General features: G+C 41.1%; 1 protein-coding gene across 2 annotated transcripts; it reads left to right on the plus strand.

Annotated features, from left to right (window-relative positions):
• The first annotated feature begins 523 nt into the window (after positions 1-523).
• SKP1 (S-phase kinase associated protein 1) lies at positions 524-15938 on the plus strand. Of its 2 annotated transcripts, XM_029583603.1 has the most exons (7): positions 549-680; positions 1427-1635; positions 8769-8865; positions 10311-10384; positions 11301-11444; positions 11620-11760; positions 15452-15938. In XM_029583603.1, the coding sequence occupies exons 3-7, from the start codon at positions 8769-8771 to the stop codon at positions 15485-15487; spliced, it is 492 nt and encodes a 163-aa protein (XP_029439463.1). In that variant the 5' UTR covers positions 549-680; positions 1427-1635; the 3' UTR covers positions 15488-15938. The 2 variants fall into 2 exon arrangements, with proteins under 2 accessions (XP_029439462.1, XP_029439463.1); XM_029583602.1 differs by lacking the exon at positions 1427-1635 and having other exon boundaries at positions 524-680.
• The last annotated feature ends 648 nt before the right edge of the window (positions 15939-16586 follow it).

Genomic DNA, 16586 nt, shown 5'->3' on the forward strand with positions numbered 1-16586 from the left:
CAAAATTCGGCTGCATCACTGACCCTGTAACTCCGATGGTTCCCCATCCACTTCTGCATAGCTTCTTTTGCCTATAAATGCAAGCATGCTGATTGCTCTGAGCTGTGTCCTTCTCCTCCACTGCTAACTCCTGGCTCCATGTCGTCTTGCTGCGCATGGGACAGACTTCCTGATTCTAGGGGTTAGGCTCCTTCTCTGGCCCTATTCAAATCCAGTCTTAAACCAACCTTTAAGAGGCCGCTTTTAATCCTTAAACCCTTCTTCTCCCGAAGTTTGTCATGAATAGATGGTCTAGTGGCATTTTTAAAAATGCTAAATAGTAGTAGTAGTAGTAGTAAATCTGGGGGAATGGGTTGACCAAATATCCACATATTCTGTAGCCAGAGTGCGCGCGCGCCCGCCCGTGAGGACGCACCATGCCGCCTTTGCGTGCGCGGCCCGGCGTGAGAGAGGGGAGGGGGGGCGGGCAGTGGTCTGTGACGTCACGCGAGGGGCGGCGCCGCGCTATAAACCCACAGGGGGCGGTGGGCGGGAGGAGGTGCCGGCGCTGTACGTCTGGGTCTGTCACGCTAGGGGGCGCGTGCGCGCTCGGCTGGAAACAGCGCTCGACGGCTCTCGAGACGTTGCGGTTCTCGTCGTGGTCCTCGCCCGCAGTTTTCACCTCGTCCTCGTCGCTTACGGTGAATCTTTCTTTCGACGCTCCTGGGGGCGGCGGCGCCGTCATCCCCCCCCCCCCATCTTAGGATGGGGGCAGCGGCTGGGGGAGGCGGGGCGGCGGCAGCCGCGACGGCGCGGCTGCCCGGTGCTAGGCCTCGGCGGTTGCTTGGTTGATGAGACGCTGGTACTTTGGCCGCGGGCCCTAGGGAAGCGAGCGTTGAGGGTGGCTGCGCGGAGGTTTCTAGAAGCTGCCCCGTTGCGTCCTTGGCGCCGACTCCCCGGGGGGGAGGGGGCGACACGGTGGGTGGGTGGGCGGCCGGCGAGGCCTTCACGTCGCGCGCGGCCCCGGCTCTGGTAGTGCCCGAGTGACCTCTCACACTCTCTCGGCACGGGTTGGGGGTTTCCCTGACGGTGGTGCGACACACACCGGGACCCGGCCTCCCGCCGCTCTCCGGGCAGGGCAGAGGCGTTGTGTGTGCCGATTAAAGAAAGGGGTCAGGCCGGCCCCCTTCGCTGCCCGCAGGAGGACGTGAATTTACTGTAAATACAAATCCGAGTGCCCGGTGCGGGCAGCCTTAGCCTGCTCTCGGGTCGGAGTGACCAGGCAGAAACCCCGAGCTCGTTCGTTCTTAAAGTCCCAGCGTCTTCCCCATTCCCTGACTGGTGTGGCTTGGAAACATGTGTGGTGCCATGGGCGTTTATTGCTGTAACTGATTTATTCTTTAAACTGTATTGAAAGGGTGTGCATTTTTTTTTTGTTCTTTTTAAGAGTGAGGCGGCCTAGTGATTACAGCTATGGGCTGGGAACCAGTTTTCAAATTTCATTGCTCCCACTGATGCTTCATATGATGTTGGGCAAATCATTTAAGCTCCTGTTGCCTCAGGAACTCCTATTGTAATCAATCCCGGGGAAGGCACTTAGCATACTTGAGTATTTATCATTGCACGTCACTCTGTACAACAAGTAGTACTGTAAAAGTAAGTATTTAGTGTTACATGTTTGGTTAGTCCCTCACATAAGGCAATTAAGCATGTTCTGAGGATACAGGCAAGTCCCTGGAAAAGAAATGATTGAGACTACATTCTATGACTCAGTGGTATGTTTAAAAGATCTAATACATGATCTTTTGGTACCTAATGGGGCTTGTCACATAAACTTTATAAACTAGCACAATTAGCTTTCCTCAGGGTTAATATACATTCATATTTTCTCCCCCCCCCCCCCCCAATAAGATAGTTTGGTTTGCCCTTGTATCTAAAACGGTTGCTCCTGCTAAACTACTGCTGCTATTGCAAAAGATACTGGCCTCAATCTACCCTGTAAAGAAATTTCCAACTACAGAGGAAGAGCCTGAAGGGAGTTGGGAGGAACAGGAGAGGGCCTAAGTGTGGTCTGTTTTTTTTTTTTTTTTTTGTGGTAGTGCTCGTCCCCTTTTGAAACACAAGAAATCTTGTTTTTCCTCTTGTTTTCCAATTTCAATTTTTCTGAATTTAAGTTTTAATTACCCATTTTTTTTTCATTGCAAGCAAATGACCTTCTTATTCCTTGGTTGTGTGTGTAAAATGATGTCCCTATTCCAATCACTTTTCAAGTCATTGATTAGCATTACTGAGTTCAGGAGTGCCACAGGGATCATCTGTTGTGGTTTTTTTTTTAAGTAGCTTTTTGTGTGGAGGATCATTCAGTGCTGTGGGCTCATAGGCTATATGCTGACTGTTCAACTTCTTATCCTGGTGAAGGCCCCTAGTGAGATGATTGGCTGAATGACTGCTTGGCATATTTGACAGATTGGTTACTTGTGAACAGACTTGCTCTAAATGGCAAGGAGAGTGAAACTTTGAATTGGAAATTCAGATCCTGTAGCTTTACAGTTTAATCCTATTAACAAGGAGTTTCATTACCTTATGTTTTAGAAGAGCAAAAACTAGGGTCAGGTCGGCTATATTCATCAGCAGTTATAGGTCAGTTTTTGTGCTGGACTGGAGCATTAGTTTACTCTGTGTTCACACTGCTTTATTGCCAGCTTTAGCTAAAAGGTCCTCTGGCACAAGGTGAGGATAATTCTCATAGCACTGGTCCGGCCATGGTAAGTGTGGTATCCATATCTCAACTTGTCAGTTCAGTGTCAGATTCTATTTGGAATGCCCTTGCCGCCATTCTGCATGAAGACTTGGTTTGCCATCTGAACCTATCATTGCTGGCCCTCATGGTATGTATGTTGAATGTGCAGTACTCTCCTCTTTTTCTCCTTTGATGGGAGAATATTTTGGCTTTTGCCAGAATCTTGCTGGTTTAAAGGGAAGAGATTTTTTTATGCATGTCCAGTCAGTTGTATCCCTTCTCCTTGCTTTAGTACCTATTGTACCTCTCTTCCTCAGTGTGGGCACTTCACTATGCCATTGTGGCATAGTGCTGGCAGGTGGGAGGGGCTTTGATCTATCTCCACCCCTTGATATCAAACTTGAACAGACTGGCATTCCAAATCTGTTAGTAAACCTCCAGTGCCTTAGGACCTCAGTATAGACCTAATGAAATCCTTCAAACTCTCAAGTTGGTGGACTTGGTTTCTTACCTGGAAAGTTTCTCATGGCTATCTTTCCAGCATAAAGAGTAAACAAGCTATAGGTTCTGGTTTTATTCATTAGACCAGTTTTCTTTCTGAAAGTGTCTGCATTCCACATTAATCAAGCTATTGTATTTCTTTCCAAGACCTCATGTGCACAAAACTAGATCTTCATTATTATTTGCACTACAAGTGAGCACTGGCATATTACTTGGAGGATTCATCTTCATTGTCAAGTTCACTCAACTTCCAATCTTAGAATACAAGAGATGAAGGTTCATTCTAAGGCAAGGGTTCTAGACTTCAGGAAAACTTTCTTAAAAAGGGGACTTACCTTAAGGAGTCGTTAGCTGGATGGGAGACTAGGAGAAATAGAAGGGCAGTGGGCAAAGTAAAATATATAAGGACAATTATCTTGTTAGGAAGGTAAAGGGAGAAAAAGTGTTCAAACTACAAGAGATCGCAGAAAGAGGAAGTCAAGTGATATCTGGAAAAACTAAGAAGCTGGGAACATAGAAATGCAAAATTTCAGATCTAAGAAAAATAGCAAATGTGGTAAAATGGGGAGATGCGACTTTAGGTATGTTAGTGACAAAAGAGAGTGGAAAAGTGGCATTGTGAGTCAAAGGTGAAGGGGAGGAATATGTAGAGTCTGAGGAAAAAGCTAAATTACTCAAATTTTTTTCAGTGTCTACTGTGGGTGTACAGCCTGGAGCAGGAGCACATAAAACAAATACTAATAAGATTAGAAGTGAGGTAAACATTTTCAGATCAGTGTTTCGAGGCGCTAACTAAAATTAAAGTAGATAAGGTAATGGTGCTGGGTGGGATACATCCAAAGGTATTACGGGAACGTAGAGAGATCCTGGTAGCTCTGGTTGACCTTTTTCAGTGCTTATTTAGAGTCTGGAGTAATCCTAGAAGACCAGAAAAGGGCATATTTATTTTCTATTCATAAAAGTGGAAGTAAGGAGGAGGCTGAGACCTACAGATGGTTTAATCTGACCCCTGTGGTGAGTAAACTAATGGAATTCCTGCTAAAACCAGAGGATAGTGCAATTTTTGGAATCCAGTGGATTGCAAGATTTGAGGCAACATGGTTTTACTGGAGGTAAATCTTGTCAGACGAATCTGATCAATTTCTTTGTGTGACCAGAGAAGTGGATGAAGGGAGAGTGCTAGATATAATGATTTGGATTTCACTAAGGTGTTTGATATGGTTCTGCACAAATTGAGTGCCCTTGGTATGGAACTTAAAATAACTGACTGGGTTAGAAACTGGCTGAGTGGGAGGTGACAGAAGAAGGTAGTGCTGGAGTTTTCTCTGAGGGGGATATTACTAGCAGTGTGCCTTGGATTGGTCCTTGAGCTGTTTTTCACCATTTTTGTGAGTGACATGAAGGATGGTCAGGAAATGTTTGGGTTTTTTTTTTTGCTATTACCAAAATCTAAGAGTGGACAGCCAGGAGGGATCTAACAAAGCTTGAGGAATGGTCTTAAGGTCTGGCAGCAAAGATTTAATACTAAAATGCAGAGCAATGCATTTAGGATGTAAAAACCCAAGGGAAAGGTACACTATTGAAGGTGAAATTCATCTAAGCTTCCCTGCATAGGGAGAGGAATGGTCGGCATAGGTGCAGGATCCAGAACTGAACCACTTGGTACAGTTCTGGATCCTGCACCTTCAAAAGGATAGAAACAAAATGTAGTTAGTCCAGAGGGTGGATATTAAATGGTCAATGGTCTTTGTCCTAAAGCATATGGAGAGACTTAAAGATCTAAATGTGTGCATGGAAAGGAGGCTCTAGACTGAGGGGTCATGATTTCTTTGCAGAGGGTGGTGGATGGGTGGAACAGCCTCCCAGTCAGTGTGGAGACTATCTGAATTCAAGAAAGCATAGGATAAATAAAGGGGATCTCTAAGGAAGTGATGGGAATTTATAATGCTAAATTAATAGGATGGAAGGGCCAACTAGATGGGCCATGTGGTCTTTCTGCTGTCGTTCTATATTTCTGTTCTTGTCCCTTGCTCCCCGTAGATGGTTGGTTTGGCAACTGCCATTCTCAGTTTCTAGTTTAGTGTACTATCTCATACTGTTGTGACCTAACTGGCTTACAGATTAAATTGTCAAGGCTCAAGTGAAAACCATGGTGACTTCAATGGCTCATTTTTTTCTGTACCACCTATCATCATTTCTAAGCAGTTAAACATCCATAAGAAGCTAAAATACAAAACATAAAATCATAACTAACTAATAAAATATAAAACACTAACACCGTGGCTCATTAGAAAATTGTCTAAAAGTTGGCTCTGAAACATTTATTCCAGTACAGTCATTTAACCTGATAACATAAGATTATACATCATTAAAGGCACAGTCTCTCATTGGTCAAATGCCTGCTGAAACAGATGTAGACTAGGTTCAGCTTTGTCATGGTAAAGTATTCCAACTTTCTGGTCCTTGAACATAGAAAATACATTCTCAGGATTTATCCAGTCTGACCAGTTTAAGAAGTGCAAAATAGATTTTGAGACTGACCTAAGGCTAATGCATTTTCACGTCAGCATTAAATAAGGAAGGTGCTGAACACTTCATGTCCTTAAACTCCAAGTAGAATTTGGAATCTAATATGCCATGTAATTGGCAGTCAATGCAATTTGGCCAGATGTGGTTTCTAATAGGAATCCCAGAGACTGATGCTGCAGCATTTTGCATTAACTGCATAGCTTGCAAAGTAGAGTAAGGCAAACCCAAATATAACTAATTACAATAATCAAATATGGAAAGCACCAGACCATGCATGACAATCTTCAAGTTGTTGCCTAAAAAAGGGCATAATCTGCATAGTTGCAGCTTGAAAAACTAACTCTTAACGAGTTTGGCAACTTGTATTTTCATTTTACTTGGAGTCCATAATTCCTAAGTGAATACTTGCCTCACAGTGGTGACAGGTTCTCAAACTACAGTGTTTCATAGGGATGTTCTTTACAGGAAATCTAGAGATAAAAAATGTCGGTTTTCTTCATATTGAGCAGTAACTGTCATGGTCAATTAATAACCAGTAGGTACTCAAACTTTCCTAAGGGAATTGGCAAAATAATTCTTAATAGGAATAAAAAATTGAATGTCTGCAAAGTTAGAAACCAACATCCAGCCCTGCTAAAACCTTACATAGTGGAGAAATATAGGTATTAAAGTATCACGGATAACGCAGAGCTCTGGGGAGCACCCATATTCAAAGGGAAAGTTGATTTGATGTGACTCCAAGTAATTGGGTTTGATTAGATAAGATGGGAACACGTTATAAACTAAATGATTGAATTCTGAAGTCTCTAAGACATATCAGCAACCAGACATGGCCAAGGGTGTCAAATGCCCTGGTGAGAGATCAAGGTAGACCAAGAGAAACTCGTGACCTTGATTGAATCCCCCAAGAAAGCTGTCGGAGAACAGTACAATTTCAGTATTATATGTGGGTCTAAACCCATATTGTTGAAAAGTTTTTAAAATTGGAAGAACTTATTAAACAGCATGAAATTTTAGAACAATTTTCTCAAACTTTAGATGAATATGGCAGATTAGAAATAGGTTAGTAATTACTGGGATCATTATCCAGATTTGTTTTTTTTTTAAACAGAGGACAGTAGCAGCTTTTAATAAGGATGGTGTGTGGCCTTTACTCAAAGACAAAAGCATGAAGAAAAGTAGCAGCATCTTCACTCAACATACTCTGACATAGGACAGAAGTTGGGCTTAAGCTTAGAAACAGTTTCATCAATCTCAGAAATAGATCTCCCTAAAGGATTCCCAAAGGACCAGTGAGTCTCGCCAGGCCTGGGTTCCCAGTGTGGGAACTTAAGCTCAATCTGTTTTTTAGAGTTAAAATTGTCCCAACAATTCAGATCAGTATTAGAACTATGAAGTTAGGACAGTACCTGTCTGTTTTTATTTAAACAATTTTTATATTCTGTTTCGTACTAGAAAGTAGTTACAAAGGCAAACATACATAATAAAAACAAAGTGCTGTATTTTTTGCTCCATAAGCCGCACTTTTTTCCCCAAAAGTGGGGGGAAATGTCTGTATGTCTTATGGAGTGAATATAAAAAAAAACAATTTAACTACAAACCCCCCCCCCCCCCCCCCCAAGTCCCTGTTGGTCCAGCGGGGGTCCTGGGAGCGATCTTCCCCTCGGGCATTTTATTTTTATTTATTTAAGGTTTTTATATACCGGCATTCATGAAATGATCACATCATGCTGGTTTACAAATAAACAGGGGTGCAATAAATACATCAAAAACAGAAATAACATGTCTAAGAAAGCAGTTACAATTAACAAGGACTATTGAACTGGGATCGGAGGAAATAAAGATAGTTTAGCAGAGACTAAATTATATACAAGGCTACTGATGCCATTGGTCAGCCCCTGTCACATGGTTGGAGCAATGGATGGTCCATGTCATTTTTTTTAGATTGTAAGCCCTCTGGGGGTAGGGAAATACCTACAGTACCTGAATGTAATCCACTTTGAAGCGCTGAAAAAAAGTGCAACAAAGCGGAATATAAATCCCACATAAACGGGGTACTTCATAAACAGGCTGAACTAGCCAATCATACCCAGCTGCCTCACTGGAGAGCAGACTACTTTGCTAAAGCTCTGGAAGAGAGGGGCTTGTGAGGCAGTGTGCATGCATGGGAATTCCTGTACACGCTGAATTCCCAGAGTTGGGTTTCTTAATGCTGTTGGGTGGTGATATCCATAGATTACATATTCAGTTATTAGAGTCCTTCTTTTTACAAGAAAGCAAACCTGCTTTACCTTTGTTACTCTTACCTTGATTCTAATTGAAAGGTACGTTTTTGCACTTTTGAAAATTTTACCACTTTTACATTGATCATGTTTTTGTGGAGAATTTTTACTCCATTTACCCTTTATATATATATATGAGTTTCTGTATAGTATTCTCCATTTTTTCCATTTGCTATTGAATCCTTGCTAGCTAGAAGGATGTTTGCTCAGGCTATTCCTCTGCACCCTTTCTATTGGTTGAGGCTGCAGTTGCAAGCACATCAGCTCTGCAGTGTGCTGATAACCATAACCAGGAACTCCAGGTGCAAAGGAGAAGCAGGCAATGACTTTTTAAATTAGGGTGAAGAGTTTTTATTGAAGGGGGAAAATTTTGCATAGTGAGAAATCTGAAGCTTTATGCAGAGTTGTACATAATTGCCACAATTTTTAACTCTTGCTGCAGACCTTTTGGAAGACTTTGCTGCAGGAAGCCAGGAGACTGGTTGGTTAACAGGGGTAAAGTCACTGGAATACTTAGCAGAAAGATTGCAGGACCTCAAGACAAGTATGTTACATAGATCTAGCATCATATGAAGCTGTCCCTTTTCGTATCATTACTATTGTTCAAGACTTCATCTGGTTAATAGCAACTTACTCATGACAAATAAGTAGCCCATAGTATAAAAGTTAAACATGACTTTTTAAGTATTTTTTTTAGTCTGTTGGGATCTTTCATAAAATAGTTTCTTTTCTTTTAGATGCCTTCAATTAAACTACAGAGTTCAGATGGAGAAATGTTTGAAGTCGATGTTGAAATTGCAAAACAGTCTGTAACCATTAAGACAATGTTGGAAGGTGAGGGATTATTCTGTGCATAGTGCTGAATTGTAAATGACCTACGTTATGCATAGCCTGAATAGTCATATGTACTGAAAGCACCTGAACAAATATTCCTCAGTGATTGAAGGTCAAACTGTTATGCCTGTGTACTCTTCAAGCCAGTATTGCATATACTGTATGTTAAATGCTTCCAGTTTCATAACATAGTTTTCAGGGAATTGAGAATTGTAATAAAAAGTAGAGGGTATTTACATTTTTTTGTCACAGTAGTCTGTCCAGCTCATTTGGAACCAGAGCTGGAATATAGTGCTATGAACCTTCATTTGCAAACACCCTGGGGATTTTTTCCCATTTTATATCATGCCTCCTGGCAAAACGTAATCTAGTCATTGCAATGTTGGTCTTGGGTTGGGGACCATGCAACAGGGCTTCTTCTGGAACTCTGTAATGGTGGGCCTTGAATCAGGCCTCTGGGTGTTGCCCTTAAATGATGACTTTTGACCCCCCCCCCCCCCCCCCAAACTTGGAGACTGTGAATGCCACCTCTGCAGTAGACTCAGGGAGTAGAACACTCAATTTGGGGATTGAATTGCAGACCACCTGCTTGGCCCTCTTCCTGTATTCTTAATAGTTTTTAGTGCTGGTATGTGCAATGATATCACTGTACAGAATAGTGCTGTTAAAGTGATACATGCTCACAACTGTGTATTCACAGCATTTTTAGTAGATTAGATTTCTCCAAAATGCAGGCTTTGAAGCTTGCAAGTTAATCAAGACTTTAATGTTGATATATATTAGCAAAGAAGTCTTCAAACCAAACATAGCTAAGAAAATATGGGATGCTTTTAAGTAAACCTTCCTTACAACATGGGTACAGTCTTCTGATGTAGAAAAGAATAAAGATGGCTGGTAATCCTCTCTAGGTCACTTTTTATGGAAACATTGCATTCTGAGATTTAAAAATCCTGTTTAGGTAATTCTGCCTCTCTACTTGCTCTTTCCTACCCTAGATGAGTCTGTTCCTTGGGTTTGATTGCATTAACTGTATTATTTAAAAAAGCCAATTTAGAAAGCATACTAACACCTTTTGGTGTATAAGCCCAAGGTGTTGGCATGCATTGACATCACATCGATTTAGTGTTGACTACTGAAGTATTGCACTGAAATTATGTTGCATATAGACTCCCCTGCACACACCGTGTAGCAGCGTTTGCTGTTGAAGCAGGCTTAAATTCATAAGCCTTGAATCGTGGCTTTTATTGTGAAACATGATCCCAGAATACATGAGTGAAGTGGCATTTTAGCAAAAATAACTGAACAGAAGCAGATCATGAATTTTCAAACTGCAATGACTGAATTCCAAAACATGGCCTCTCTTGCATGAGTTTTTATACTGTGGGTGAAACTACTTGAATAATTAGTACCTCTGCTAAATGGTGTCTTCAATCTTCATGGTTTAGATTTGGGAATGGATGATGAAGGTGATGATGACCCAGTGCCCCTTCCAAATGTTAATGCTGCTATACTAAAAAAGGTAAGATACCAATGAAGACTCTTCAAAGCTAGACTTATTAATCGGTGTGGTGTTCTGGGAACTTTTCACATCTGTACAGGCTCAGATTTCAGTCATTACAATAAATCAGCTATTTTTATGCTGGTCAGAACCAGTTTTTCATCTTGCAGTAGGCATTAAGGCATATGTGGTCAGTATGGTCCAATTTTTAAGGGAGAATTTGTTCGGTTTCCTTTTGGATAAAGTATCACTGTCTGGCGTTGCCTTCTAAAGACAAACATGCTTGGAAATACATATTCATTTTTGAAGTGTGCAGGTCCTCATTGTGCTGGCTTATTTACATTTGGACAGGTTTGGCACTTAACTGTCTACATGGGTACTGTCATGGTGACAGAACAAAGTGTAGACATCCAGACTTGCCAATGGAGTGACATGGTTTCCCCGGATGCATTCTTTATTTCTACCATGAAATACATTTAATGACCTGTCAAATCAGCCCTCCCCAAAGTTTCTTACCACTGGGATGTTTTCCATACCTGTTCATCCTGCTTTTTGTTTCTTTCTGCAAGAGGTGTATAATTAGACTGAAGTCTGATACGTGCACTGTCTGACAGATTTTCCCTGGCTTCTGGCATAGTTACTAGAGGGGAAAGGGGAGGACGCCAGTGTTGGAATCAGGTTCAAGCATGAGTGTTTTCTGAGCCCCCTTGGTCATCTGGCAGGCTTATTAAAATGAGTAATTTTAAAGATTGTTGTGAAACCCCTCAAGTGGGTTGCCAACCACATCTTTTCAAACCACTTTCATCGCCTGTGAAGCTGTGTACCAGCGCATACACGATCAGTTCAAGAGCTGATGTGATGAGTATGGGCAGCTGTTTGCAGCAAAGTTGACAATGCATTGCCTTAAACACATACTGCCTTTCCCTTTTATTTTCAGGTGATCCAATGGTGCACCCACCACAAAGATGATCCCCCTCCTCCTGAAGATGATGAGAACAAAGAGAAACGAACAGATGACATCCCAGTGTGGGACCAAGAATTCCTTAAAGTAGACCAAGGAACACTTTTTGAGCTTATTCTGGTAGGTTTTGTTTGTGGGATTATATTAAATGTAATTTCCAGTAGCCTTTAATACATGTTCCCGGTGTTAGTAGTTCTGTGTACTATTTTTGCATTCACATTGAGAAGAGCCGCATGGAGAGGTGGAACAGTTTGATTTCTCTATGGCCTTAATGCTGTAGTAACTTCTCTTGCAGGCTGCAAATTATTTGGACATCAAAGGATTGCTTGATGTCACATGCAAAACAGTTGCAAACATGATTAAAGGTAAAACTCCAGAAGAGATTCGGAAGACATTCAATATCAAGAATGACTTCACTGAAGAGGAAGAGGCACAGGTACCTTAAAATTGTGCAGCATCTTGATGTCATATTAGAACACTTCTAGACTAGAACATGATTAAACATCTTAGATGCAAACTCAAGAGAACTCTAGCATTGGTAGTGTAAAGTCTTCTGACACGGCAAATATGTATGGGTCAAATTTGCAGACGATAGGATAGCATCGGTAATAGTGCAATTTAAGTCTAGCCTGCCCGCAAATAGGCGCAAGCTGTGGTTTGGGATGGGATCTATTGTCTGATTTGGGTGGCCACAATCATACATTGGATAATAAGACAACAACACTTGTGGCTGGACTGTAGTCCAGAATATCACGCGAGTAAACACTATATACTAGTGGTACTCGCATCTGTCCTCTGGGCTCCATCTAGGGTTTTTGAGGATTTTCCTAGTGAAGATGGGTAAGATATATTTGGAGCAGTGAATGCAAAAGCTGGTAGGTTGGGATAGTGAGGGTAGATGTGAGCACCATTGTGGTATAACAAGTTGGCTTTTTTATAAAATTGGATCTGTGCACCTTAAACAAGAACTAGACTTTAGTATTAGATACCTGGTTTTATGGAACGTAGTCATATTTTTAGTGAATATTGGTTTGCTCCCACTCCTTGCATCTCCAGCTTGGTGCCATCAGTCTTTGTGTGCAAGTATCCAGGGAAACTTTTTCTGTTCTCTCCCACCACCCAGTGTACCTAGTCCGGTCTTTCCTGAGTCCTGCATTATTCTTGAGATTGGACCATGACCTCTGCTTCCCCCCTTCACTCTGCCACCATTGGGGTGGGGATATGTGAATGAACAGTCCTACCACTTGGTCCACCTGAGTACATTTTGGTTTCTCACAAGCAACTTGAGGCTTTTTCTGTTCTAGAAGTCTTTCAAGGACTCTGGACTTGGGCCTTGGACAGAGAGGGATGTAACTTCAGACCACTGTACTTGTATGCAGGGATTCTATAAGTCAGATCCACAGAGGACTTGATTTTAAAGCCATGGTTCCCAAAAATATGGGGGATTAGGATCTTCAGTGAATAGACGTGAGATTTGCATGCAGTGGAGGCTGTGCATACGTCTCCTGCATATGTTGTGGATATCCTGAAAACCTGACTAAGGGTTCTCCCAGAATAAGTTTGGGAACCACTGATTTAAGGATTGTATAGAAAAGGACAAAATCCCAGCAAGTCTGCTTACTTGCACAATTTTGAAATGGTGCCTCTCTTGCCCAAGGCTTTAACTTTCTGCAACTTCTATAAAACAAGTCCACAAAATTGCAGAAAGCACTGCTGGTCTGCCTGTTCATGTTCTAGATTAATCACATCTTAATACATTTGTAAACCAGAACAATGTACAGTAAACAAAACAATGCTAACTGGCAATTAAGATCATAAAGTGAGAGAAGTAAATGTACAATAAAATGTGAAATAGAAATATACAGTAAATTCATGATGCTAACAATATACAATTTAAAATAAACCTAAACGGCAAAAAAAATTGTGAAATTGGAAAACATAGTTAAGTCATTACATCAGATAACATAATTTCAAGCATGAACTGAAACCATGGCTCTTCAGAAATGCATACGAGTTACAAAGTACCAATGTCAGTACCAGAGAGAATGATAGTGAAGCGAGCAATAAGCTATAAACGATGTAAAGTGTATAGGTGGTAGAACTAGAATCTGTATCTGCTGAGTCAACTTTGAAAATGTATGAATATGCCGAGGTCTATATTTGCTGTCATGTTGACCAAGAATATATTCAAATATGAACTAGAACATATGGCTGCTGTGATGACTTAGATTATGAATGCTGGCACAATATGTGATCAAGAACATGAATGCTGGTTTTGTAAACCGTTGTGATCTTATTTTGGAACGACGGTATATAAAAGGCCTAAATAATATAAGACAAAACTGAATCAATGGCAGTGAAAAGGGATGAATTAACTAGGCAGACAAAGCTTTGTTAGAATTGCTAAAATTAGATAAATGAGCTGGGTGGAAATCCTGAGAGATCGAGGGCCTTTCTATATTGCATCTTAAGATGCATAGACCGTGGCAGGGAGTTGCTAAAATAAGTGTTTCTAACAACTCTTGTTGGAATGATGCTGGACAGAGCAGGGAGAGATGGTGCTCCCTAACACAGCTTTGCAAGCCAAACACCCAATCTTAAATTGAATATGCAGAGAAATAAGGAGCTAATGCAATGTGAAGTGGAGAGTAACCTGATTGCATTTAGATTTCCCAAAGATCAGCTTGGCTGCTGTTTTGAACCATGTGAGTTGAAAGTCTTGGGCAAAAGATGTAGAGTGGCTTGGGGCATACAAGCTGACATGACTTACCCCACTAGGATCCATTGGGTACTTGTTTCCTAAGCAGCCCAGTTTGACCACTCACAGGATGCTGTGCCCAGTGGACCACTGCTTTGACCTGGCATGGCGTGCATATCTCCCTGAATAATTTTTGTAATACTTGATTGTAATTGGATGAATTTAATGGTGGAAAATAAAGTGTAACTTTTTCCACTTTTGTCAAACCTTTAACTCTAGCCCTCAGTGGCTGCAGTAATGTGTACAGCAGCTTCCTGGACTGCTTGGTTGAATACATTTGGTGAAGCAGGCCTCTAAGGCAGTCACTCTGTAAACATGAGCTCTTCAAGTTGCCTGTTCTAGGTTTTGGCAGGTGCATTGTTTACAGCAGTGTGTTTTTTTTGAAGATGGGCTTATGAAGCAGTAATGGTCTGCATCGTGCCAGTGACTGGATCTCTTGGTGGGTTTCCAGGAATTGCAGCACGTGGCAGTGTTCTGCTGACTGTGCTCCATGTGGCTGTCGGGAAGTTTGAGCCACCCAGTGTCCATATTCCTGCACTGTTCTCTCAGTGATTGACGAGAAGTGCAGGTCCGTAAAACAGCCTTACCTGTCTGTGTCTGAAAGAACCATTAGGCTTACATCTTGTGAGTTCTTTAATACTGGGTAACTAGACCAGGCTGAATTTTCTAATTGGGCATTGTAAATACAAACTAAGTACTTGGGCTTGATATGCATTAAGTTCCTCTTAGTGCTTTTCTTCACTTGGCATTTTAGAGAAAAGTAAACCCTTGTGGAATTTGTTGCCAGATCGCTTGAGAAAAGAGCACCAAGGAATTTAGGTGTCAGATTAAAGCAATACTTCTTAAAGAAGCTTTTTGTGATTAGTGTTCATTTTTCTTGGTTTTGTATGAATGGTTTTTTAGTATGTATGATGCTGTAAACCACACTGAATGTTTTTGGATTTTGTTATATAAGACTTTAAATATTCCATGTAGGTTCGATTTCATTAAACCCTAGCATCTGCTTTTTTTGATTTTTCATCCCGATACTTTTTTGCATGTTAAGTGCATAGCATGCTTAGGGTAATATGGTAAAACCAATTCTGGAGCAAAAGCATGGCTTAAATAAGTGTCTGGATTTAAATTTGATAAAAAGGTGATGTAATTAATCACATGGAATGGAAAACTGCATTTTCTATACAGCACAGAAATCCTTGCTGAATTCAGTATGTCTTAGATAAACTGCTATTTGCAAAAGGCCACGCTCTACATGCCAGGAGGCCACATGAGTAGCAGTATAAGAATGAGTTCAGCTTAGTCTATAGTGTAACTTGCACATTTTTAGTAGTTTCCTCCTGTGTATAAATGTGAAACATTTGTTCTCTTCTAGGTACGTAAAGAAAATCAGTGGTGTGAAGAGAAGTGACATCTTGTGCCTGTTAATGCTATAACACTGTAAGGATTGTTCCAAATAACTAGTTGCACTGCTCTGTTTTATATTTGTTAATATTAGACAAATGCAGCAGCAAAATGGATGTATTAGCAACAAGACCTTGTTTCCATTGCATGTGTAGTGGTCTTTTGTGAGTAAGAATCCAATCCTAAGGCTGTGTTTTTACCATTGTAATCACATGTGAATTTTTACTTTGCTAATAAACTTGAGCTGTGTGGTTTCTGTATGGAAAGCACTTGGAGCTTCCTTTTCATTTTGGCTGTCTTGTGAAGCATTTTGTTTGACAGTTTGGTTTTTTTTTAGTATTCTTGTTTGGGTTTTTTCTTTTGCTTCTATGAATACTGACCATGTTTCAGTAGAAACCTGGTGTTTGTAAATAAAACACATGCACAATTTTCTGAAATAAATATACTTAACAAATGTATCTTGAGTATTTTCATTTACTAGGTGTTAGTCCACAAGGAAGCTGCCATGTGTGACAAATAGCTATGTCTTGTGCTGAGCCTGGTGCACAGGCTAACGAGCTCTTGGATGCATGTTTTGGATTTGCTAGGCTAACACACAATGCAGTAAGGGGATCAGTGTGTAGCTAATAGCCTCATCTACATCTGATGAGCACCATTAGTTATTACCCTGATGCAAAAAATCACCATGCGCATGTTTTAACACAACTTAATGTCAGCCCCAGGGCTAGAATTAGGTCTTTAGTTATTTTATATACTGTCATTCCAAGTGAAGATCACAATGGTTTTACAAAAATAACCTTCATACTTTAGGTCAGTGCATACATTGGTATAACATAAGAATATCCCTGGAAGTTCACCTGACCCCCTTTTCTATCTTAACTGAAGATAGGGGAGGTTGGGTTCTGAACTGTCTGAAAAGCCCAACATACTGCTTTTCTGTGGTTTCTCCTCATTAGTATTGTCCTGATCCTAAGCAAGAGGAAAACCAGGATGCAACACGAAACAAATATTACTGGTGGCCAGCTTAGGAAAACAAGCCCATTAATTGAGCATCCATTTTTGCTAGGGAGGCACAGCCACTTCTCCTGGGCGCCTGATGCCGTGGA

The sequence above is a fragment of the Rhinatrema bivittatum genome, chromosome 18, assembly GCF_901001135.1.
Source record: "Rhinatrema bivittatum chromosome 18, aRhiBiv1.1, whole genome shotgun sequence".
Lineage (NCBI taxonomy): Eukaryota > Metazoa > Chordata > Amphibia > Gymnophiona > Rhinatrematidae > Rhinatrema > Rhinatrema bivittatum.

What these genes read in the sequence shown, in the direction of transcription:
- SKP1 (XM_029583602.1), top strand. Translation starts at nt 8,769, where the DNA reads ATGCCTTCAATTAAACTACAGAGTTCAGATGGAGAAATGTTTGAAGTC. An exon ending in ATGCTGCTATACTAAAAAAG is followed by an intron (nt 10,385 to 11,300) that starts GTAAGATACCAA and finishes TTTTATTTTCAG; the next exon opens with GTGATCCAATGGTGCACCCA. An exon ending in CACTTTTTGAGCTTATTCTG is followed by an intron (nt 11,445 to 11,619) that starts GTAGGTTTTGTT and finishes CTTCTCTTGCAG; the next exon opens with GCTGCAAATTATTTGGACAT.